A 25,490-nucleotide genomic window follows, 5' to 3' on the forward strand; every position below is an offset into this window, starting at 1 on the left:
GTTGGCTGTATTTCCTCAGGGTGATATAACTCTTCTACTCCATTAATAACGCAGCCACCAGCGGTCACATCAATCTGTGGCTGCAGACACAGGCCCCGGTCATTTAAGTGCTACAGGCCTGCACGGTCACATGGTCGACGGCCAATGAGCTGAATGAAATCAGCACCTTGTAAATCAACGGTTGCAGGGTGTTTCCTGTGAAGTCGATAAATGGGAAATCAGTCAGGAATTTATGAATAGATTGATATGCGTTGTTTGCAAAAGCTAAATCACACCTGTGAGAATGGCATATCTTAAAGTGCTGAAATGTATTGGTGAAGTGATATGTAACCACAGTAGGAGAAAATACACCTTCTGTGTGTTTTAATTTATACTTTTAAATGTATTTATATTTTTTATTCCGTTTGTGGCTACAGTTTCAGAAAGAAGTGAAGTAGTTTTTGTCAAAAGCTCAGTTTGGTGTAAAAAAAAGTGCTGGTAGATCTCCAAATTTAAAAAAAAAAAGAAAAGAAAAGAAAAAAAGAGAGAGAGAGGCAATAATTCTGTAGTTTTTGTTGATCCTGATGAAATAAGGCTGGGCTTCACATCCCATGGTTGCAACCTTTTCATGACGTCGAGCCAGTTGTTTTGGTCCCCTCTGCCCAATCGGAGGATCCTCTCACATTCTACCGGAGCCGAAATGGGTCTATTCATGCAGCGGCACTGTCCTCCCGTAAGTACCATAACGCCCTTCGTCGGGTGCTCTGTGGTACCCGACTGCTGCTTTAAACAGCAGCACTGACATGGAAACCCCTTTGCAGCTGCAGAACGATTTCTTTCCAGAGCAGCAGTTCCAGCACTGTAAGTACCAGCACTACTGCGGGCGGGAGGATCGGCTCGTCAAGCAGCACGACCAATGCTGCACCTGCAATAACTGCACCTGCGATGCGAGAAAAAGCCTCGTCTTTCGCGGGACGTCGCCGACCACTGTGGGAACTTTAAGGACACCTTCGGAAACGTCTTCGAGGCAAGGTTGCCAGTACAGCGTCTGCGAGTTCACACCCTCTAGTCATGGTAGTTCATCCAGACATCATCATCCTCACCATCAGCAGCAGCATTGCCGCGATCGGCAGCGGGGCAGCCTGGGCAGCAGCCACAAAGACAGTAACTCCTACAATGAAATAGCCATGAGCAGCTGCAGATACAACGGCGGCGTAATGCGGCCGCTGAGCAACTTGAGCTCGTCCCGCAGAAACATACACGAGTTTGATTCCGAGTCCCAGCCTTTACAGCCCATCTCAGCCGCAGATGCGTCGGACACTCTAGTATCCAAGCCGGAGAATAATTCCACCACCCTGATGCCTTACGCATCGGGAGACGGAGGGGGAGGCTGCAGCCACAGCGGCGGTAAATCGGGTAAAAAGAAGAACCAGAACATTGGGGAAAAGCTCGGGCACAGGAGGGCCTTGTTTGAGAAAAGGAAGCGGCTCAGCGACTATGCTTTAATCTTTGGGATGTTTGGGATCGTTGTTATGGTTATAGAGACTGAACTCTCATGGGGAGCCTATGGAAAGGTGCGTATTTACCCATGCCGCGCAGTCCCGTCTAGACCTAGAGTTAATTTAGTGGCATGCGACTGAGGGAGCGAGCCGTTTAAATTAAACAACTTCTGTCAAAAGTGTTAAAGACAAACAGTCACTTTAGCAGCACAAGTCTGAGCTTATTATAAAGTATCCCAGTTAGTCACATTTCCAGTCACATGTAGGCCAGAAGGCCCACTGCTGTCCAACCATGAAGGGGAACCCCATAATATAAGAAGATATCATGTCAGCATTTGTTGCAGTGCGCCTTACCAAACTGAATTTTTACTTACTTTTATGTGTTTTTTTGCCCAGATGTTTGTCACACAAGTAACAGCTGCTTTACCATATAAGAATGTGATTTTATGTCATGATGCTGTGTGTTGTTTGGCTTTAGTGTTGTTGCTCTTTTCCAGGAGTCCCTGTATTCATTAGCTCTAAAATGCCTGATAAGCCTTTCTACAATCATTCTCCTGGGGCTGATTATCATATACCATGCCAGAGAGATACAGGTAATGTTGCAACACTTTCCTTATTCTTTAACTGATGTTAGAGGGTCATCTTACCATATGTCATCACATTTCATAAATACTAATATTTAGCTATAAAAGTGCACTTTATATGATAGCCAATAAGTTTTGCAGATTATTCCTTTAAGTATTAGAAAAGATGTTTTTTACTGATTATCCATATGCCTGTGTAAGAAAGTGATTTCTCTGCAGCATGGGGCAGTGTAAATATTCAATGAAATTATATTTGCAACATGAACATTTTGGATGGCTTTGACAACTTTATTTATTTTCACTTTTCATCATTCTTAGGATAAAAACATCTCATGTTTGTTCTATAACTATAGTGTAAATAATACTGTAATTGCACAGAGGTTTTTGCACTGTAGATTGTAGTGTTTTGAAGCCACATTACTAGTTCATTATACATTTTGATAAGATTTAGAAACCCCTCACAGTGTTCAGTGGATGGATATAGATCGTCAAGCTCCCCTGAGACGTTTCAACACTTGTACAGTTTTATGACCCTGCCTCAGAGCATTGTTGCATTACTTACAGTTCCTCCTGCGCTCCAGCACTCGTGTCTTTGTTAAACAGCCACAAAATTAATGGCGCCACTTTCTGCAGGGTGAACGTATGTTTTCAGAAAGCTTTCTTTTCTTTTTTAATTAAATCAGCTTAAAAGGAAAACTTGAAAAGAAACACGGCTCGAGCATTTTTTATGCTGTTTAATCATGTTAATGGATTTTCTGACTTTTAAACAAGATGGTGATTTTTGAAAATGCCTTCAGATAAATTAATATGAGCTGATCCATCTGTTTTCATCTTCATTCTTTTTCTCTATTAAGTCTTAGATTCAAGATGTAGAGTGGGCTTTTTGAGATACAAAAAAAAATGCCACATTTGGATAAAACATTAGGTTCTCATCTCTTGCATTAAAGGTTGCATTAGTCACAGTATATTCATCAGTCTTGTTGGTATATTTAGGACTTACAAGTCCCAGGGGAGTATCAGTCATTGAAATAGCCAAACAGTAAAACGTGTCGCCCCCTTCAGATGTCTCATTGTAAACCTTTCTTTATGAGGGATGATAGAAATGCACAGACATCATTACCATATTTCAATGCATAACAAAAGCGTTTTCATTTCCCTTGCAGACAGCTCCCAGTAGCTGTTTATAAATTAGAAAGCATACTGTAAGTTTGAATGAGTATCATATTCATTCTTCCCTCCCTCTGCCTCCACACCTTTTATTCTAATTCTGTGTAAATTAATCAATTCATAAACTGAGCTTTTTCACCTCTTGCTTGTACAAACTTTCCTTGATGCTAAATACTGTAACGATTCAGTTGTGACTAATATATTGCAAAGGCGCATTCCTCGTCACAGCGGGTTTCATTTAGTTGAGTTTGATAACAGATTGTGTTAAATCGGTAGTCGTGCGTCAGTCCTAGGTTTACGGTCCCTGTTCACATTAAACCAGTGAAATGCTTAAGCACTGAATTATGCTACATAGTTTTGGTCACAGTTGACTGTATATTCCTATATTGTGACACAGAAACACAGGCGATGATACCCAGTTTTACAAAGTTTGAACCCTCTCTTTTACACATTAAAAATGGCTGTGAAGCAACATGATTTCCTTCATTACAGATGAGCTGAAATGCTCCTTTTTGCTCTAAAACTAGCTTTTCTTTCCTTTCCTTTCATTGTCAGCAGCTGCACATTTGCCCCACAGCAAGGCTGCTCAGACCTCTTTGATCCAGACTCCTCTGACACTCACGTCAATATCCAAAACATGTTTCACCCTAGATAGCTCTCTCTTCACGAGGAAGACATTTTCTCCTTTGTTGACCTAGAAAACCTTATTAAGGCAATTGTTTGCCTCAGAGTTGATTACTGCAATGGACTTTTCACCACATATCCTCTCCATAGTCATTTATATACAATTTATTCAAAGCCTGAACACTCAAATGAATCAGAAAACATCATCACGTCACTGCAGTCTTAGTCACTCTTCGCTCTAAAGTTGATTATAAGGTCCTTCTTCTAATTCATCAAGTCCTTTGGAACAAACTATCAGCCAGTTCCTGGAAACTTATTATTTAAATCAAGCTCATAGTGTTTATACTTCAACTTCCACCACACCAGCTGCTCCTTTCCTTCCCTGCCTAAGGGGCCTTTGTGCCTGTTGTTGCTAGTCTGTCATTACTTGGTTCTTGCAGGCTGACATATGCGCTTGCACACACAGACACACACAGACACACACAGACACACACAGACACACACAGACACACACAGACACACACACACACTCATTCTAAATCTATCTTACTAATGACACAGACATGCACACACAGCGGCGTTGAAATGTGTGTGTTCCCTTCACATTTTCTCTGTGCTTCCGCTGTTTGCTGCTCAGTCCAGGCTTTTGTGACAAACTAATTTGATCAAAAGACGTCAACTGAAAAGAAAAAAAAAAAAGTGATTTGAGTTCATGTGAAAATGTGATTTTGAAATGTGCCGTGTTAAATTTAAAGACCAGAATTCAGCCTCAAAGTGTGAAATATCACATTGTCAGGTTGACACAGGGCTAAATGAAGACTGAAATGAACCCCTACAAATGAAAAGCCTAACTTGTGATTTATTTTTGTCAGTGATAATGAGGTATGCAGTTGAAAATCTCAATTGCAAGTTGTCCAGAGCTCAATGTGACAACTTTCTTATGTTGCGTTTGACCAATAGACACTACCAAACCTAAAGATATTCAGAGATATTCAGTTCACAGTGATATAAAACAGAGAAAGGCAGCAAATCCTAACAAAACAAACCCTGGGAGAAGCTGGAACAAGGGTGTTTGGAATTTTAGCAACCAAGAGTTATGTTCATTATAAATTAATCTCAATTAACCAAATAATTTTCGGCTTTGTGAAACACAAGATAACAGCGAAAAATGTCCATCACAATCACACAGAGCTCAACGTGGCATCCTCAAACGTCTCGTCTGAGGATTTATCTTTTACACTCCATCATGTTTTAAAGGTTCTTCATACGTTTTTTACATTATTTTATCTGTTAGATAAATGCATAAAGTGGAGTAAAATGTGCAACATTTTGCTCTGAAATACATTGAGGTAGAAGTAGAAAGTGTTAAGTAGTTGAGGTCATGTACTTGGCTTTTTTTTCCCCCACCACTGATAAACTGGTGGAGTGTCCCTTTAAATTGTGGCTCTCTGACATTGAATTTCACTTAACCAAACACAAACCCAGTGATTATTTGACTCCATGTTTATTCATATTATCACCTGGATGAAACATAGCACCAGAGATACTTTTAACACTCACACTGACCTCTGTTGTGCTCTTCAGTCTAATGTAAAATCCCTGGTTCGCGACCCTCACTTTGTTTTTTGTTCAAACTCTAAAATGAGGCCAAATTGTTGGTGATATTAGTGGAGTGCTTTCTAAAGTGCACTTTTCCATGTTGGAAATTTTGCTCCTGCAGTGAAATAGATTATGCATGCACATCCATGTGTACTCACAGATGCCTGTCAGATGCAGAGGCATAAGTCAAGATGATGAAGTATTTCTCCACCACTTCTAGCCCCTTAAAACTGATTTACTTGTCAAACTCGGTAAAGACTGTGGCCTCTCATTTTTACATGGTATAACAACGGGACGTCAGAGTGACTGAGAACTCGAAAGGTCAGATCAGAAAGGATAGATGTTGGACCCTAGCTTTCGTTTGAATTGTTGAGGGACACATCTGCAGTGGCAGTGACAGGTGACACAGAACCAAGTGCATTAACAGAGGGAGACAGTGTGTCCATGTTTTGCTCAATGTCCTTAGGTTTGTACCAGCATGTATAATTAGGAGACATAATACGCTTCTTTGTACATACTGCTGTCATTCAAAATTCTGAAGCACATATGCTTTTATACTTCTCCTTCAAATGTTATCGGCCTGATTTAGTCCCAGTAATGTCTTTTGTTGACAGCTGGCGATCTGCCTGAGGAATTTTTAGACGTTTTTAGTTTAGTCGAGTTTGCTGTGTTGGCAGGCAGCGACTTACTGTACGAGTGGAAAGGGAGAGGTTGGAGTCTGAAGCTCCTTCCTGACTTTGATTTGTCATTGTCAAAGTCTGATATGAGCTATGAGCTGGGAGCATCTTCCTCGTCTCACGGCTAAGATGGTTGATGAATTCACCTTTTCCTGAAGCAGACAGAAACTGACATTTTGAAAGTTTTCTCTTCTTCTCACATCAAAGGCCTCTTGCCGAGGGGCATTTGTGTTAAGGCCATTGCTATGTCGCTGTACCTTGTGATGACAGTTCTGCTGAGTTTTCTCAAGCTAATGCAAAACGCTTTGGGGCCTGTTCTGTCTTTGATGTGTACTTTTGTGATAAAAGTCAGCACTGATGTTTCACAGTCGCCCAGTATTACATTTTACAATCTGCAGAAAAGATAAAATAACAACACATCGCTCCAACGCTGTGCCAGCGAATCCTGCCAAAGCCAAACTTGGCCGTGCTTGTCAGACCGCCCCTGGGTGGTGTGTATGTGTGAGAGATATGGTGTAACTGCAGGAGACGCTCTGCATTTCTCACAGTGAAATCTGTCCTCTACCTGAGACTCCAGACCGGAGTCAGATAACCACCACTGGCTGGTGACCTCAGTGTTTTCACTGAACATACAGGCTTTCAAGGGCAGAGACAGCCTCCCAAAGAGTTGAGCATCCTAAAGATTATTTATTGATGGCATTTACGAAATTGTGCCCTGCATGTGGCTTTAAACATGCAGCAAATTTTAGATTATTAATGTAGGCGACTTGGACACAACTGCAACAGTCTAAAGAAAGATTTATAAGGGCTTTTACTTTGGCGCAGAGAGGTTAAAATGACTTTGCTTGAAGAGAGGAATGTATATGCAAATGTGAAACTTAATTTCAGAAACAAAAGCAAACTGCAACAGCTTCAGATTTACTCAGCAAAGTGGCCTCTTAGTGGCTCACTTTGATATCATAAATAAAGCATTGCATTAATGTCTAATTGGGCTGAACCTCTCAACCTAATTCACTAATGAGATTGAGCGATTTCATTCTCAGTGACAAGATATATGTTCCCATCTCCACATTACACAGATTAAATATTGAGCTGGACTCCATTAGTTATATTGAGCGTGGTGAAACCAGTAACCAACCCAGCTAGCATCGCTGTTGAGCTCCTTGGAGACTGCACAGTATAGAGGCAGGACAAGCGGCAGGCGGGGAATGATCTCAGGACAAATTCAACTGCATCATCTCTCAACCTGACATAAATGAAACTGTCACATGATGAGCAGAGGACATGCACTCTTACTGATTCGACTGTATCTTATTATCCGTCAAAAAACAAGCTGAATATCCAAGAAAAATCATCTGGATTTATCCTCATTCAGAAATAACTGCCGTAATGTTTGTTCTCTGAGATCTGTGGCACGACGCAGGAGTTTCATGTGTGTGCTTTTTTATTTAATGTCACTGTGAGGATACAGTGACGGCATTTTGGCCAATTGAGACTTAAGACTTAGTTTTAGGGTTGAGGTTAGGATGTGTCCCCACATGTACAGCGGGACAAACGTGTTTATGTGTCTCGGTCTGTGCGTGTCTATATAATAAATGAGGGGTTATAAGGGCCACATAAGGCACATAAAAAATTAATGAAAGAAATAAAAGGGTCAAATATATACTGTTTTTTTTTTCTCACCTTTCAGTTGAGGTATCTGGTCATGCAGATAGGTTTTGGTTTAAAATGTGATTAAATTTAATTAAATGTAACAGTTGTGTGGCTTTAGGAAAAAGAATATTACAACTCTTGGATAATTCACCACAAAATTATGTACAGAAATTCATGTTCCCAAGACAATGAGGCTTACTGACTTTGGTGATCCCCTGACTTTTCCTCTAGCGTGACCGCTGCGTTGACACTTTTCGTGAACTTTGCGATGGTGCGAGCAGCACAGAGGAAATTCCATTCACCTCCACTGTCCTCGGGTGAGGGCAGCATTCTCTCTCAAAACCTGGACAGGAAAGTGAGAAAATATGTTTGTTGTAATTTAGATCCTTTAAGCGACTAACTCATCATTAATTAGTAGCATTTGTCCGTGCCCTTTACACTGTGATCAGTATTTTTATCACAGTTTGTGTGAGTTGGACAGATGTGATTTTCTGAGACCATACCCCCTTACTAGAATTTTACTAGAACTGTCTTTATCATTTATTGATTGTTTATCCTCCTTGCTTCAGTCAAAGGCAGTATTACAGGTTGACAGGGCTGAGAGGTGTGTTTGATTAAGGCATCATTTTTATTTTGGCTGTTGTGGAAAATGATGGTGTCTCTGTGCACACAGCTTCTTGATTTATATATCTACCAAAATGCAATTAAACAATTGCTCACAAAAAAATGTATTTGGGTTCAGATATTTTACGACATGTTTCACGTTGCTTTGACAATCAGGATTTCATGTGAATTTTGAAACTGCAGACTTCTAAGTTGCTTTCAACCTTTGTAGACATGTGTTTAGCTGTTAGTTCAATTTTAAAATCCCTTTTACTCGTGGTGTTTAAATTATTTGTCAGCCTCCTGTAACTAATTTAAAGGCTTCCTGACTCGTCAGCTTTTTTAATTTCCTGACTCTTCAGTATCTTCCTCTGTAGCATATTCTGACATGATGTAAACCACACAGTTTAATGTTTTTTCCACTGGAGATGTTGGTTCCCCCACCTCTCTGTCATAACTGCTGGTTCTGCTGCTAGCATGGAATATTTGATGCTCTGAGGTAAAGGGCCCTTGAGTATTGTATTTCAGGTCATCCATTACCATAATTGCTTTTACCCACCAAGTAGGCTTTCCTTATGCAACCTGCGTTTAAATGTTTAATTACATTGTTTTGAGGTAACAAACTTTGTAACTGCTTTTGACAGGACAGGTTTGTTGTTTAAAATGTAAAATAAAACGCAGCTTGTGCTGTGTGCAAACAATAGATTCAGCTGCTTTCAGAGACCTAATTCTGTAAGTAAGAAACCGTGGCAGAGTGGAGTCACAGCTTGCGTTTCCGTGTCTACATTACACTCACTTGGAAAGCTGAATAAGACGAGCTGTGGTTAGAGTTACACACTTCTCTGACACATGTCAGTTTGTTAAAGGAGCTCGGTGTCACTCATTTGATATGAACAACTGCCTCTGAAAATTTAATCCATGTGTTTTCTGTGTTTGGGGGAAACTTTGATTGTAGCTTTTAAATAAATATAAATGAGCTGCGGAGGCTTTGTGGGACAGTTGTGCCGTTTGTTCGGGGACATGTGTTAGCTGTAGCTTGCTCTGTTTATGTTGTTATGTGTCAGATCACTGACAGCTGATATTTCTTGTACAGTGGCTGTTGGACATATAATTGGCTCAGAGGCTCTAATGAGTGCACAGTGTTTGCCATTGTGGGTTCAGTGAAGTTTGTGTGTTAAAGCCTTTAAAGCTGTCAAACTGTAGTATGTGGAGCATTCATGTATGTCTGGGTGAAAAGTTGCAGCACACAGCATTATTGATTTTCTGTGTGCTTTCTTTGTCCTTGAGTTGAACATGTTGAATGGGAGCTTTCTTTTCAATGTGAGAAATATGACTATTTCAGCGATTCTATTTTATGTAACATATCAGTGCTAAATTTACAATCTAGGTCACTGATCCCATTAGCCCTCCAGAACTGGGACAGTTTTTTACTTCTATAATGAGAAATTCCAAATTAAACTAAATGGAGACTAGTTGGCAAGATGCCGAGTCGTGATGTGTGCCTCCAGTGTGTGCTGAGCATTTTATTTCTCATAGAACTAAAACTGATGTTTGACTGATAAATCAACATATCAAGTATATTTCATACTTAAGCAGCCAAGGGTCTGCATGAAAATTATTTGGGTGTGAAGGGGGCTGAACTTTATGTTTGACTGAACTTTATGTCTCAGGGTTCTTTATATTTGGCTTGGACCTTGCCTTTGACATTAAATATGGCAACACCCACCCCTGTAAATTTAAGCCCTAATTCAAGCTTAATATTTTAATGAAACCATTTTTACATACCCAAATCACAGATAAGGAGTTGAATTTGAAGTTCATAAATTATGAAAAACCTGATAAACAAACGGTGCATTTTATTTACCAAGCACTCCAGCTGCTTTCTATTTCTGAACCAAGAGCTACTACACAGTCATTACCAGTGTTACTGAATAAGTGAAAGGGGCACATGCAGGCGAGGGGCTGTTGTTCTGTAATGATACAGAATAAAGGGAAGGCAACACTTTACAGAGATAATGTTCAATCACTACATCCACTGTTTCTCAAATCTGACATGTTGGCCGGGCTAGAGACTAGAAAATGAAGTCCTGATGCAGAGACATGATTGTTGTTGCTCTACATATGGCAGAATGGACTGTGAGCCTCTTGCAGTAAAATCTGCAAAAAAGGATGAAATAAAATATAAATCTGGGACATGAAAAATTTAGATCTCCTCTTGCTCTCCCAAAAATTTCAGACCACCCTCCTTTCAGCAAAAATGAGGAAAATAACTTTCCCCCATTTCCTTTCCACCTCTGCCCCTATTAATTTCTGTACAGTCCCTAAGTTTAAAAAAATGTATATTCAATTTTTCCTCACTAGTCTTCATGGTTAATGCAGGCAAGTATTTGTGGAGCACACAAAAGTCACTGAAAATCCCAAACTGCACACTTTAAAGATGAGCTGAGCTGACAGATGAACTGACCTGAGCACAGTCCCGGTCGCAAGGATGCTAAACTGTAAGCAAAAAACATTGTATGTGAATATTTTCATTTTAAATCCTAAGAAGTCACAGGACATCGTATAATTGATTACCAAGCATATGAGGGAGGTTTGTGACAAAATGTAATCATGTGCAGTTTTTCTTTCCTCTCCTTTAGAAAGGCTTCTGCTATCATGGCAAAAAAACAGCCACGAGGAAACCTCACTTATTTTTGCTGACAGCAACATTTTGTGAAATATCTACTGCCAGTTGTGATGGCCTGTACACAGGCAGAGGACACTGAGGTGATTGAGTGGAAAGAACAGGAGCAGCTGTGGAGGAATATCAGTGTGGCGTGTCAGAGAGAGGAATTATTTGACAAATGTAGGGGAAGCTAATACAGTTTGATAGTATTTAATCTGCAACGCGCACCGGTTCCCGTAAAGCTCTGTGAGAGGGGTAAGACTGAGATAGTGTATCTACAGCCATAAGCATGATCAGGGATCACTGTGAATTAGCCGGCGATGGTGGTCATGGGCTGAGCCATTAGCTCAGGGTGAATACACCGTGCAGTGAATCTTTTGAGAGAAGATGACTGCAGATTGGATTTAAAGTGATGAAGAAGAGGGAGGGGAAGAACAAGAGGAGGGACCAGCAGCAGCAGCAGCAGCAGCAGCAGCAGAGGTGACCATGTGAGGAAGCTACAGTGAATGACGGAGGATGAGGTGGAGAAGAGTGATGAGGGGTGTTGAAATTCACCCATGCTGAAATCCCCAGTGAAATGGCCTACCTTCTGGTCGGGGTGGCCAGGCGATCGGAACCTAATGCTAATGTGGAGGTGGCAGATGTTCTCATCAGTATAACGCTTTGAAGTTGAAAATGCCACTGCATGCTGCTAATCTAACACTTATTTTTTTTATTCAGGGAGTCTGAAAGTAATGAGGGAAACAGAGTAAGGGGGACATACATGGCAGAATTCAGTCCCAGAGTAATAGTCAAACATGTGCACACAGACTATTAAGCCTATTTAGTACAAATTGCATACTTTACATTATATTATTGCCATTAATTATAGAATTTTAGAGTTTTTAATTATTTTTATTAGGTCTGCAACAAATTGTTTTCATTATCCATCTGCTGATTCATCGTTTAGTCTGAGATGTCCATCATAACTTCTTGTTTTGATCAAAAGTCCAAAACCCTAACATATTCAGTTGACAGTGACAAAGAGAAGCAGTAAATCCTCCCAGTTGAGAAGTGGGAACTAGAGACTATTTGGCTTTTTTTTGCAATTTTTAGAATGCCTGAAATAATTAATTGATTATCAAAATACATCGATTAATCAATTAGTCAGCTCACATTTTGAGTTACTTTCTGCCTTCCAGAAAAGCTGTTACAGCCTTGAAACTTGAGGTAGGTAATTTATCACAATGGTTTTCTCACCATACAGACATAAATATGAATAAATGGTTACTACAAGGCAGGAAAACCACCTGAAAAATGAAAACACCATGGTATACTTTGGAAAATGCATTCTGAAAAATAGAACTATTTCAGTCTTTCAACATTCATCCCATACCCTTATATCATGGTTCATTTTTGGCTTTGAAAGATCATACCGTCCGCCCTTTATCATATTAGTCATTTTTTAATCTTTTTTTTTCCTCCAAATGTTCTGAGCACAGTTACTTGAATACATTTTATACTGTGGAACATGGTCAGAAATATTGTATGTATATATATATATGATTTGTCTAAAATGGAGAAGAAATTACTATGGTCTTTAAAAAGTGTGATTCAAAAATGTGATTTAATGACCCGAGGCTATTTGTGACTTATTGTTTAATGGGTTTAATGATTTCCTGCAGCTTGCTGTGTCACCATGATGAAAATGTTAGCTGGCTTTTACCCTCCATCAGCCTCACTGTGCCCTTTCCTTACAGTTATTTATGGTGGACAACGCAGCCGATGACTGGAGGATAGCCATGACATATGAGCGCATCTTCTTCATCTGCCTGGAGATCCTGGTGTGCGCCATCCACCCCATCCCAGGGAACTACACCTTCACCTGGACCGCACGCCTGGCCTACTCCTACGTGCCATCCAAGACGGATGCGGATGTGGATATCATCCTGTCCATCCCCATGTTCCTGCGGCTGTACCTCATCGCTCGTGTCATGCTGCTGCACAGCAAGCTCTTCACGGACGCCTCATCCCGCAGCATCGGTGCACTCAACAAGATTAACTTTAACACACGCTTTGTGATGAAGACCCTCATGACCATCTGTCCTGGCACTGTGCTGCTGGTCTTCACCATCTCGCTGTGGATCATTGCTGCATGGACTGTGAGAGCTTGCGAGAGGTGCCTGGATCAGTTTCTCACGCTATGCTGCGCTGCTCAGCATGAAACATAGATAAGGAGTAAAAATAGATAATGTACACACTTCTAAGCTCAGTCTGTGTCTGAGCATTAAGATAGAAAGATTTACACACAGTGTAAGAAAAGATTATAGCCCTATGGTACTCTGAAATGTAATCTCATAACCTACATTGGATTAAATCCTAATTCTTTCTTCTTTTTTTAAAATAAGAATTAGTCATTAGAGAAGCTGAAGTGCATCAGTTTCTGCAGGTGCTTTAAGGTTGGTCAACCTGTTGTATTTATTATTTATTGCAGGTACCACGACAACCAGGACATAACCAGCAACTTTCTAGGAGCCATGTGGTTGATCTCAATCACGTTTCTTACCATTGGATATGGGGATATGGTCCCTAACACATACTGTGGGAAAGGAGTCTGCCTCCTGACTGGCATTATGGTGAGAAAAGCAGACTTCAGTTTTTTTCTTTGCCAGTTTGTGAAACTGTTGAAAGACAGGAATACAGGAGGCCTTATCATTTGTGTGACTAATATGCTGCTAATATTCAATGACAGGAAAAAATAGTGGACAAGCAAATGAAATAAGTAAAAATCCACATTGTGCAATTGTGCCTGTCCATTCTTGTTATTTCACAGGGTGCTGGCTGCACTGCTTTGGTGGTGGCTGTGGTTGCAAAGAAACTGGAATTAACCAAAGCTGAAAAACATGTCCACAATTTTATGATGGACACCCAGCTAACAAAAAGAGTAAGTGAGCACTCCACATTCAGTTATTTGACATCACAGATATCTGCATTCTTAACCAAACATGTCCTTTTTTGGGGCACCTTAGGTGAAAAACACAGCTGCGAATGTTCTCAGGGAGACATGGCTCATCTACAAGAACACCAAACTGGTGAGGAAGATGGACCACGCCAGAGTCAGGAAGCACCAGAGGAAATTTCTCCAAGCCATTCACCAGTAGGTACCACGCCATTAACCCTGATCTCGCCAGTCATGTTGGTTTAATATCTTCTTATCCAGCAGTGTATTTACATGATTCACCAATGCTACACGAACCTGAAATCTGAATTGTTTGACACCTGTAGCAAAAATATTTTGCTCATACCATTGCAAGATCTTTGTGTATCATGACCATGTTTCACCTGGCTTGACTAACTTTAAATTTGCAGATGTGGTAAAGTGTTGGCCTGTTGATTCAGCATCGTAACGAATGGTAAAATATGCAGGGGACTAAATTTATGCAAATATTATTCACTGATACACTAGAGGTTCTTGTAATTCATTTATTTTTAAACAGGGTAGGAATTGCCAGCATGAAAGAGACATATCTTATCTGTGTAAAATGGTGTTTTCTCTGAATGAGATTTGGAAAAATTTCCATTTTCCCAGAGTTACTGCAGAAACAGTGAGTTTTTCAGCAGCCACAGTTTCATAGAAGTATTCCCGAAAAAAACAAAAAAAAAAACAACTAATTTTACCTTGAAATATTCCCAAGTTACAGAATTCACAGCAGTATGATATTGATCTCGCTCTCTCTTACCCCCTCTCTCTCTCTCCTCTTGCTGTCAGATTGGCTTTTGTGTGTCTCTCACTGTGAGTCAGATGTCAGGCTGACCTCAGGGCTGATACATGTGGGTTTCTACTTTTCTAGCGGCTGGTCAGACACTTACCTGTCAGCTAGTCTTTTAGTGCATCCCCAAGGACCCCAAAAGTGCTATCTAACTCCAAAACAGTATTGATCTTAGCCTTGCCTCATCTCGTTTTTCTTCAACCTACAGTGCTTGCATGCACACCTAATCTGTGGCGTGTTTCAGGAACTGGAACTCAGCTCTGTGCTGTATTAAAAAAAGTAACTAGATGCACAATGACTTTATTGTTATGTAGCTTTATGCTCAAGTAAAATGTCCCTTTTTTATATGTTTGTTTCATATGCTTTCTGTGGTTTTATGTATGTATATGGGTCTTTGTGCTCTCCTGTGTACAACTTTGATTTGCTCATGGATCTTTTGAACACACATTTATGTTTGAAAGACATTAGGATGTGTAATTACAAGGTAGAGAATCTCATAAACTGTCTGCTGCTGCAACCCGCATCCAGATTTGTGCCGTTTAATAGTCTTTTGTCATGGTTGCTTTGTCAAGTCATTATGTCCTTGCAGGCAATTTGCAGCGGTGGTGACAACGTCTCATGTCCACCTCCTGTTCTCTAGGACAGCCTAATAAGGGAAATCCCTCTGAGCTAAAGCTAAATCTATAAAGAACCAGATTCGGTGGGAAAAAGTCACGTCCAGCTCTGTGCGCAAGGACAAATACTCAGCATGGTTTCAGCACTGTCCTCTTATAAAGATTTTCTGTTGTTTCATGACGTAGTGTGTTTCACAGGCCTTATCTGAGAGAGTTTTAAGTGTTGCCTGCAGCCTATATGCTGGGTGTGTGACACAAACTCGGGATTGAGATGAATGTAGGACAGGAAGTTGCCTGACAGCGAGCAGATCGCTCAAGTGGAGGGCTGGAAAAGGCCTACAGCTGTCCTTGACCTGTCATGAGGCGATATCAAACATCAAATCAGATATCATCGTGCCTGTTTCCTCTGGTAAAAGCTGCAAGACCGCGTGTGAAACTCACTCAGACATCATCATCACTCACAGCAAAGGATATGAGGTGTAAACAGTTGTTAAATGGCACCATAGACGCTTTGAGGCACTGTCTGTGTTGGTGAACACTTACAGACGTCACGTTAACAGGAAGGTTGTACTTTGTATATTTCTGATAACCAGCACTAGTGTAGAGAAAAGGGATTAGACTTGGAGAGCGAGCTAAGCTGCAGCTACAAGAAACAGTCCAAACATCGCAAGATAACACACAGGTTGCAGGAAGAAGTAAGTCAAGCAAATATGGTTGCTGCTGTTCAGACGTGAGGCGACAGAGAGTATAGAGATGAGGGGTTACAGCAGCCAGACCTGAGCAAACAGATTTTGCCATCTGAATATGTTTATATGATGTTGTAATAATTCATTTGTCTACTTCATGTTTCCTTTTTTTCCTGTTTGTGTCAACACAATGAAAATAGAGCTCGAAAGTAAGTCTTCGCCTCATACGTAGATACAGACCTGTTGTGTGCATGCTAACGAGAGCTTGTCCTTGAACCCAATAATGTGACTAAAAAAATTACACTCCTTCATTTGATAAGTGAAATTCATGCCGCAAAAAAATGTTGTTTGCAATGACTGAATTGTTTCACATGACACAATCTTAATTTTGCCAGATAAATTCATTTAAGGTGCTACAAAGGTTTTTTTTGTTTGTTTTTTTATTAGATGACTGTTCAACTGAGTAGCCTGTCAATTTTATAAAACACACCACAGTCTCACATTCAATCTTCAGCATTTTGTGTTGCAATCACAGCTTTAAATAACCAGCACAAACAACCTTTAGACGTTATTATTCAGTGGACCAATGCTGCACATTGTGAACACACCTACAAATGCATATTAAGTGAATTTCAATTATCGGTGATGGAGGGTGTTTTTCTTTCCATTTCTGCATGGATGTGATGAGAATTTGATCTTTAATCAGAAAGCCACTGATTAAACTCCAATCAACTGTGCTTTCACTTACCGAAGGATGACGACTAGAGCTCTACAGGAGGCAGACCCGCAGTAACACAAGTATAATATTTATGATATCCCTCAAGTCATGTTATACAACCTAGAAAGTCATGCTCATACAGATCAGGGCTCAGGGTCATCTTTCGGCGTGTGGAACCATTGTTACGCCTGTTACTACATCTGCAGCCACATTTCCTCCATTTCTCTGTTGGATGACACTTTAGCAAAGACACTGATCCGGTATTATCATGGCTGGTAAACAGTATCATAAGAAGGACATTGAGCTGTCATGCATCTCTGCCCTAACAGGAATAAGCAAAATTAGCGATAGACACAGCTGAAACACTCCTGAGGTTATCTGTTTGGTGCATTTTACCACACCACAGGCAAGATGTTGCAGTATGTGTTAGGCCACAACAGCTGTTCAGTCAAGCGTCTCAGTCGGTACAGCTTCCCTGTGGGAACGCTGTCCCTTCCCAACCACAAGGTTGAAGTGGGAATCATAGCGAGACACAGGAGAGTGAGTGCTTGTTAGCTCAGAGATCAGTGGATTGGAGAAACGGGAAAGTGACCTGAGAGGAAGGTCGGGGTAAAGCCTCCGAGCAATCCTGTTTGTGCCCGAGAGGCTGCAAACTGTGACTGACGGCATGAAGCTGTCAGCAGGGACAGGAATAAAGAAAAAAGAAAAGGGCTGCAGAATGTTCACCCTGTCCATTACACCCGAAGAAAAATTAGCATTTCTTTCCACAATGAGGTAAACGGAGGTCATGACAAAAGAAAGCAAGTCGGGAGGGTAAAAAATATGGCACAGCACTAACTGAGATTGCCTTAACAGATTTAGTGGGGTATTGAAAAGCTTAGCGTAGCCGTTTTCCCCTGATGAATAGCAAGCAGATTTAGAGTGCCCATTCAAAAGCAGAGCTGCCCATGAGGAGTGATTGACTGAGGGAAAGAGACACATAGACTATAAAAGACAGGGCATGTACGCTTCCTTGTCCTGACCTCAAGCTGCCCTCCGCTTCGACCTCATTTGACAGCTATTGGTCATCCAACTGTGAAATGTATATTTCTAACAGGTCTTACATCAAGTGCAAAACCATTTGACATTGGATATCTATTATCTTTCATCATTTCAGATAGACTACTTCCTTCTTTTTTTCTTTCATTCGATCACTTGAATAAGAAAAGTGCTGTTTTACAATAGTATTCTGCACTTGTCTTTAGAGTCTGCTCTGTATGAAGCATTTCGGTCCTCAGCTGTCAGGACATCTTTCCTTGCCTGTAGTTTTCTGTAGTGACTCCTGTGGCACCCTCTGTTGGTCTAACCTGTCATCTTCGCTCCACATCTGCCTGTCTTCAGGAAACAGAGAAATGATCCTGCATTGCATGAGAATGGGTGTATCTCGGCTAATTAGCAGACTCCCCAAGGGCCCCTGAAATCCCTTCTCGATCTTCATCACATACACAACCTAATGATCACCTCACACTGCATTCATGGCTCAGTTAGTTATAGTTTTTATTATTATGATTTTTTTTTTTTTTTTTTTTTTTTTTTTTTAATCAAAACCTAAAATATTGGCAAACTTGCCATCTTGATATCAATCTGTTATTGTGCCCAGTGTAATTTAGCATGCGTGGGTGAGTCAGGGCAAAAAAAACCCTCTTTAATATCCTGAGACCACGTGTGGTCGACACTCTACAATACTGCACAGTTGCTGTTTTTGAGCCCCCTGAGAGAATGAGTAAAACAGGCTGTAGGAGCTTAATTAAACAGGAGATGTGAATTATTTAAGCATGTTGTATGGAGTAGGTAAGTTATTTTATGCAGACTTCTGGTTGCTAAAAAAAAGTGGGCCATATCGCAGGTCATTTAATCTCACAATTTAACTGTCACTGGGAAAATAATGTCCTTTATGAATTCTTAGAACAAGCTTTAATCAACAAACAAATTGTGAAGACTTCTCTCATTTCTGATGTCATGTTTTTTTAATGTTTATACTGGAAAGTCTCTGAAGGAAAACACTTTATAGAGAACAGTGTTTGTTATCTGTGGGTTTTTAAGTGATAAAAGAAATTCATAGAACTACAAAAAAAAAAGAAAAGTTGGTTTAACCAGAAGGAGAACTTTAAAAGGTACAAGAGTTCCTTGTTACTTTAGTATGGTTGTATGTATTGGTTGGTAGGATGTAGAGCTGGTCTCATTCTCCTCAGTGGCAGCTCCCCCCTCCCCCCTCCGTGGTCTCCTTTCCACTTGCATGCAGCTCAACCAAACAGACTGACCCTTGCAATCCCTGCATTCTCTACACACATCTTGTGCATGAGGAGTGTTCTTCATGTGTATGCCTTTGTGTGCGCACAAATTTAAAAATGATTTGAAAAAAAAAAAAAACTTCTGATAGCGTTAATTTATTGGGTTCTGAATGGTCTTGTGTTCAGATTGAGAAGTGTTAAAATGGAGCAACGCAAGCTGAATGACCAAGCAAACTCACTAGTGGACCTTGCTAAGGTAAGCTAGACTAACAGTCTACTGCTGCATTGTACATTAGGATAGACAACTATCCTCATAAGCTTCATTCCTTTGTGTGATTGAATTCAATGCATGCTGGTTCACTCGCTGAATTAGTTGTGTTTTCTAATACAATCAAAGTCTACAGGTGTCAAATAAACAGACAGGCTTTTCAAAAGGTGATTAAAAATAAATCTGTGTGATAATTCTGGTTCACCTAAGCTTTGGATCCTTTGGGTATGAAATAATAACTTAATAAATTTTCTTTTACAGTTCAAATTACTATCCCCAGGACATGTTCGCCTGAAAATTACTAACAAGACTCACTTTTGTCTATGCAAAAACCAAATGCAGTTTTTCACTTAATGCATTCTCTAATATTTGTCTCCAGATCCACTAAACAGAAGTTGACAAACCTTAGGGAAAGACCAGGCAGAACGCCAGCCTGACACAGCAGAAAGAGTAACCTGGGAAGGGAGACACACTGTGATCTGATGATTCAGCCAGAAGTAAAGGCAGAGAAAGAAAGGAGAAGAAGGCAGAGGGCTTTGACATTCAAAAGTACACCACAGTCAAACTGGATTCAGGCCAGCGTGCCATGAAAGGTATTAGTTAATATTGCCCAATCACCTCCTGCTGTAAAACAGTAGCAAGAGCCAGGATGTGACATTGGATAAGGTGGCTTGTAGCCAGTGCCACTCAGCAGCCTCTTTAATCATTGTTATAAGAGTCTGACGCCATGAGAGGGCAGTGTAGCTCTTCGTGCTCTCAGTGGAAAGATGGAGCTAAATAGAGCTGAACATATCACTGGCAGCTGCATTGCCTCTGCAGTGCAATGTGAAATTCCTCAGATCACAGTTTTTCCCCTTAACTCATTATCTCCTTTACAGTCTAATATAAAATGTGGTTTCTCATTTAATGTGATTTTAAATGATGCAGTTTTTTCCCCACAGCATCTTCTTCACTTTTGCCGTTCAGGCTGAATTACATGTCCTCAAATTGCAAAATTGCTCACTCAAGCTGCTGTTTGTAACAATCTCTGCACTCTCCTCTCTCTTTTTCTCCCCTTCTCTTGTCCACAAATAGGTTAATAGTGTCTGGTGTTGACAGGGGTTGAAGTGGATCTATAATAACCGCATATATTCTTGCTCCATCAGTAACATCCTCTGTTCATGATATTTGTTTCCTCGTGGTGTAGTAGGCCTCTTTTCTTGCTCTCTAACATTTTATGCCATCACTATTTATTGTGTTCATGTTTCATTTCATGATTTACAGATGAAGCCTAGACTTGGTTTAGTTCAGTTCTGCATGTAGACCCGTGCCTAGCTGCAATGAAATTTTCCGTCAGAGGAAGAATAACATGTGTATAAGATAATATATAATACATGAACAGTTTAAATGCTGAATTTCATTTCTAATCCACAGAAAAATCTTCACAGAAATTAAGTATTAGATTAGTGTTGATGTAAGTAATACAACACAGTGAAAGCCTTGTTTCCACTAGCTGTCAGGCTGAGCAACGTCAGTACTACTTTAGTCCTCACTGATTCACATAAACAACCTATCCCATTATTGCTGCCTCAAATCAGAAGAGGACAAGGTAAGTGATGGATGGTATCGCCTCTAGGCTGCCAGGGATTATTAGTCCTCTGCTGAATAATACCTTAGAAACCGCCCTCCAGCAGCAACACTCCTTCTCTTTACCCAAGAAGTGACACAGATTCAGCATGTGTTGACTATTTTTTAACACTGAACCTCGGGATTAAAAAAAAAAAAAATAGTAGCTACACTGTATTTGTAAAAGGTCTGTGAACAGATGGTTGATGCATCAAAAGAGCAAAAAGCTTCATGCAAAGTCAGCAGGCACCTTTTCTGTCTCCTCAAGGTCATAGACTAATGTACTCTGGCATGAACATGAACTCTCGTAAAGTGTTCATATAAAGTCAGCCCTTCTTTAGCTAGCAGGAAATGTGCTGGTTCTCAAGGTTGTAGCTACTGAGCATAAAAATAACTTAACCTGATGATCCTCTGTTCTTATTTTAAATGTGGGATTGACTTTTCTGCTTTCAACCTCTGATCACCCAAAAGTAGAGGACAATGGGACAGTCTGCTGGGAAACTGCAGCCACCAAAATAGATAGACAGTACTATAATAGACGCATTTACCTTGACTTGTAAAATTTGATTCCTCAGGTTGGCTGGGTTTTCATGTTGATAACTTGAGGTTTATTTTTCAGCTCTGTCTTTAATCAATACCCATTTGCCTATATGTAAATTGTAAGGGCTCTTGTTTGCTGTTATTATTTCTCCTGTTCCTACTGGGGCATGATGACATGCCCTCTTAGAGCTATTTCAATATACAGTACGTGATGAGGGACAAAAGCCCCAGTCCTTAAATGCAAAAATGCAATTAAAAGTTCATTCAAACTTAATATGAGGTCTCAACACTCTGGATTAGTTAAATATCCCGGATATCCACCATAGCTTTTTTTTTAGTACAAAATTCTGTTTTTATTTCACTTGCCCTATGTTTCGGCATAGCAAGAAAATACAGGTCACCGAAGACCAAAGACGATATTTTACTAAAAACACAGTAACTCTGGAGGAAATTATAAGTTCTGTAGAGATCGTCACTCCCACTAGATGTTGCACGAGACCACCAACAACTCAGACCAAAACAAACACTTCGTCAGCCACAACCCTCCCTCCTTTCACGTTCTCATTCAGCCAGGTGATACAAAGCCCAGTGAAAGTGGACACTAAACACACAACAGGAGGCACAACTGAATACAGTTACCCTGTGTACACGAGAGACAACAAAAACAAGCCAGCCACAATAATTAGCCCACATTGACATTGCCGTGATATGCTCCATAATAATGCTAGCAGCAAGCCAGCTAGCAACACCAACATTTGCCAAACGAATTCATAATACTTGTTACAGCAAGTTAGCTCATGTTATCATAGCTTCTGTAGCTGGTCATGACTGAAAATAGACATGTAACATTAAGTAGCCATAAAGTTACTTACACATCGACGAGAAGAAGGGCCAGTTCCGAGTCTAGTTGGAGCCTTTAGCAGCTAGTGAGTCTAGTTGGAGCCTTTAGCAGCTAGTAGGGGTCTCAATCTTGGTACAGCCATATCGGTATTCCTCCACAGTTGGACTGGGAAAGAAGTTCAGCCTTGGACTTATACTGGAACCGTCCATACGAATGAGGAGCCGGTAAAGATACTAACTAAGCAGGTAAAAACTTTAAAACTTTATGGATGTTTTGAAGGTCCACCAGCTGACCAAGATTTGAGCTGGTAGGTCCCATGTGCTCTGGTCTTATCTCTTTCTTTGTTGGAGGCCCTTTTAGCTGAAAAAGTGGTTCCTGCAGTGGAGGAAACTCTGGAAGATGCTTTCACCTGAATGCTGAGTACTGTAGTGCCATCTAACCTGTGGGCGGTCCCTGTGTATTTGTAAAGGTGGGGAGTGACTGTGGGCTAATAGTTTAACTGGAGGGACTACATGCACTAACACGCACGCGCCATTCCACATACCAAAACCAAGAACAGAGAAACTCAGATTATAAAACACACCGAGGGGATGTGACTTCATTCTCTGCTCAGGGCGCCATTACTCCAGTATATTTTTTACATAGAAAATTAATTGCTGCTGAATTATTGTTTAAAATCTTGTTTACAGAACCTTTACCATGATTTGTCAAACTGAGATTGATATTGATTATTTTCATTTTAACTTTACTGTGCATTTTACACAGTGACTGTGGATTTTGTTCCCCATCACTCACACTGAAATTGCTTCAGGAATTTAAATCTCAAGGCAACAACTGCAATGACCAATAATGCTTGAAATTAAAAAAAAACAAAAAAAAAAAGTAGGCTATTGAAAAGATATGAATGTATCCATTAATAATTTTTCTGTCAGACAATGAAAAGTTGTTAATGGACTCTCTAAACATTTACATTTTTCTGCAGTCTGAACGGGATATGTTGAGGAGTGAATCTTTTAATGTGAAGCTTCCTTTCCTCTTCTTTTCAGAATAATCTGATAACTCGCTTTCAGCTGTGCATGTACTGACGTATTGAAGAAGCTTGTGTTTTTATCTGTAAACTGTTTGCTAATACTGAACACATATAGCATTTTCAGGTTGTCCATAAAAAATAACAACAAATTGGAAAATGATCATGTTAAGTGTGTCTCCTCTCCCTTGTTCCAGACTCAGAACATCATGTATGACATGATATCGGACTTGAATGAGAGAGGAGAGGACATGGAGAAGAGGATTGCCTTGCTGGAGACAAAGCTGGAGACTCTACTGAGTAACTTGCAGGCTCTGCCAGGACTCATCAGCCAGGTCATCAGCCAGCAGCACAGGGACTTCCTGGAGGTTCAGCTCCAGCCTTATGACAAACACAGCCCTGAGCGCTCACAGTCAGTGTCCCGACGGAGGTCGTCCTCCACAGCACCACCCACCTCCTCCGAGAGCAGCTAGAGTCCAAGGGGAATGCCTCCACTGAAGACTTTTGCCATCATATGGCCAAGTTGCATTTATCGTAAAGCCTTATGGTTTCAATAAGTATTATCCAAATTCTGATGACAGAATCCAAGATACTGGGGACAATGCATTTTAATGGATAACTTCATGCTGTTATTTGTTTTTTATTACCTCAAAAGATGTTGTTATCCTTGCTCTGGTGACAAGACCTCAAATAATGGCGCTTCCCTCAGTAAAAACTAAAAGGCCTATCGATGGGGCTATGATAAGAACTCTACTCCATCTCTATGCAGAGGTAGCCAGTTTTAGGTGGCAAGGTTACCAAGTGTGAAACTATTGCACTAAAATAGTGCTTCTCACAGACTTTGTGCTTCTGCGGGCTTGATTCAGTTGCCGTGTTCCTCAAAGCAAACTGAGAAACCACTGAGAAATCAGTCAGGGAGAATGACAGTGATATTGAGGAAAAGTGCTGTGTTTGATGGCCTGGAGTGAACTGATAGCAGAAGGCAGATGAAAATCACTCCTACACACTGTCACTCAGAGATAACTTAAAAAGCTTGAAATGAGGAAAAAAAAGCATATATCTTTTAGGTTAGAAACAGCATCAACTATAGTGGTTTTCTTTTTGCAGAGTGCCCCTGTAGAATGACTATTTTTGGGGCGACGTTGCAAATAATTTAATCCTCTAGTCAAAATGAATGCATTAAAATCTGTACTTGCACTTACTTTTTAATCAATGCACTTCAATGCTGACTGACATATGATATAAAGATGCGTTGCTCATTAAAAGAAGAACATTTGAGATGTTTGGGCATGGGTTTATTATTGTCAGTTCTCAAGTTGTGGCCAGTGTTGATGAATCAAGTCAAAGCCCTTTTTCTGTTTTTCACAAAGAAGCATTAACTTAGACCTGCAGAGGTCTACAGAAATGTACTGAGTGATCACAAAATCAGTAATTAGCCCTTGTCTTGCTGTGTCTCACCTCCTGTCCTTCGTTCCTGTGCTATTTATGCTTGCTGTCATCTCAGCTGGGCAACAACAAATGCTGAACAACAACTCGCAGAAACCGTATCTACCTTTTAAAAAGAAAATGCCTATTTTTATATATTTTGATGAGGACAAGCACACCTCCTACAACGAAACAAACAACAATGGGGACATAAGAAACGACAGATTCAGCATATCTAGCATATGGTTTTTCTCGGACTGGAGTTAAGATACATACTACATACATAGTCTGTTATGTTCTTTCCTGATCTTGGTTGTACACAGATTTTAAAATTGCATTTTTCTTCAGAATGCATTTATTTTTTAAAGCAAATGCTTTAGATGACTCTGAGGGCTGAGCTGGAAGAGTAGAACTGGTAAATCTACCTATAGTGACTGGCATTTATTAGGGTTAAAAGGTTTTGATGTCAGAAAGCAAATTAAAATGTTTCAATTTGATTGAAATATCCTTCTTGGCCTTTCACACAGTGTGTCTATATATCAACTGTGTGAAAAGCCTTGATGTGGCCAATAAACCCTCTGGACAGTAATATTCCCCATATGAACATACAGTAGTTGTTAATGCAACCTTTTCAACATTCACAGAGCATAGCATGGGTGAGAGAAGATCTGGTGGTCACTCATCAATACAGCAGCAA

At 40.3% G+C, this 25,490-nt stretch overlaps 1 protein-coding gene across 2 annotated transcripts; it reads left to right on the top strand.

The window, feature by feature from the left end:
• The first annotated feature begins 1,142 nt into the window (after positions 1-1,142).
• On the top strand, positions 1,143-23,841 carry LOC111234228 (small conductance calcium-activated potassium channel protein 2-like). 2 transcript variants are annotated; one of them, XM_022762193.1, is made up of 8 exons: positions 1,143-1,553; positions 1,976-2,071; positions 12,790-13,208; positions 13,479-13,665; positions 13,863-13,973; positions 14,059-14,186; positions 19,274-19,343; positions 23,566-23,841. In XM_022762193.1, the coding sequence occupies exons 1-8, from the start codon at positions 1,167-1,169 to the stop codon at positions 23,839-23,841; spliced, it is 1,674 nt and encodes a 557-aa protein (XP_022617914.1). In that variant the 5' UTR covers positions 1,143-1,166. The 2 variants fall into 2 exon arrangements, with proteins under 2 accessions (XP_022617914.1, XP_022617915.1); XM_022762194.1 differs by having other exon boundaries at positions 13,524-13,665.
• The last annotated feature ends 1,649 nt before the right edge of the window (positions 23,842-25,490 follow it).

The sequence above is a fragment of the Seriola dumerili genome, unplaced genomic scaffold (genome assembly GCF_002260705.1).
Source record: "Seriola dumerili isolate Sdu_G_001 unplaced genomic scaffold, Sdu_1.0 BDQW01000442.1, whole genome shotgun sequence".
Classification (NCBI taxonomy): domain Eukaryota; kingdom Metazoa; phylum Chordata; class Actinopteri; order Carangiformes; family Carangidae; genus Seriola; species Seriola dumerili.

What these genes read in the sequence shown, in the direction of transcription:
- LOC111234228 (XM_022762193.1), top strand. Translation starts at nt 1,167, where the DNA reads ATGAGCAGCTGCAGATACAACGGCGGCGTAATGCGGCCGCTGAGCAAC. An exon ending in ACACCCAGCTAACAAAAAGA is followed by an intron (nt 13,974 to 14,058) that starts GTAAGTGAGCAC and finishes GGGGCACCTTAG; the next exon opens with GTGAAAAACACAGCTGCGAA. An exon ending in TTTCTCCAAGCCATTCACCA is followed by an intron (nt 14,187 to 19,273) that starts GTAGGTACCACG and finishes TCTTGTGTTCAG; the next exon opens with ATTGAGAAGTGTTAAAATGG.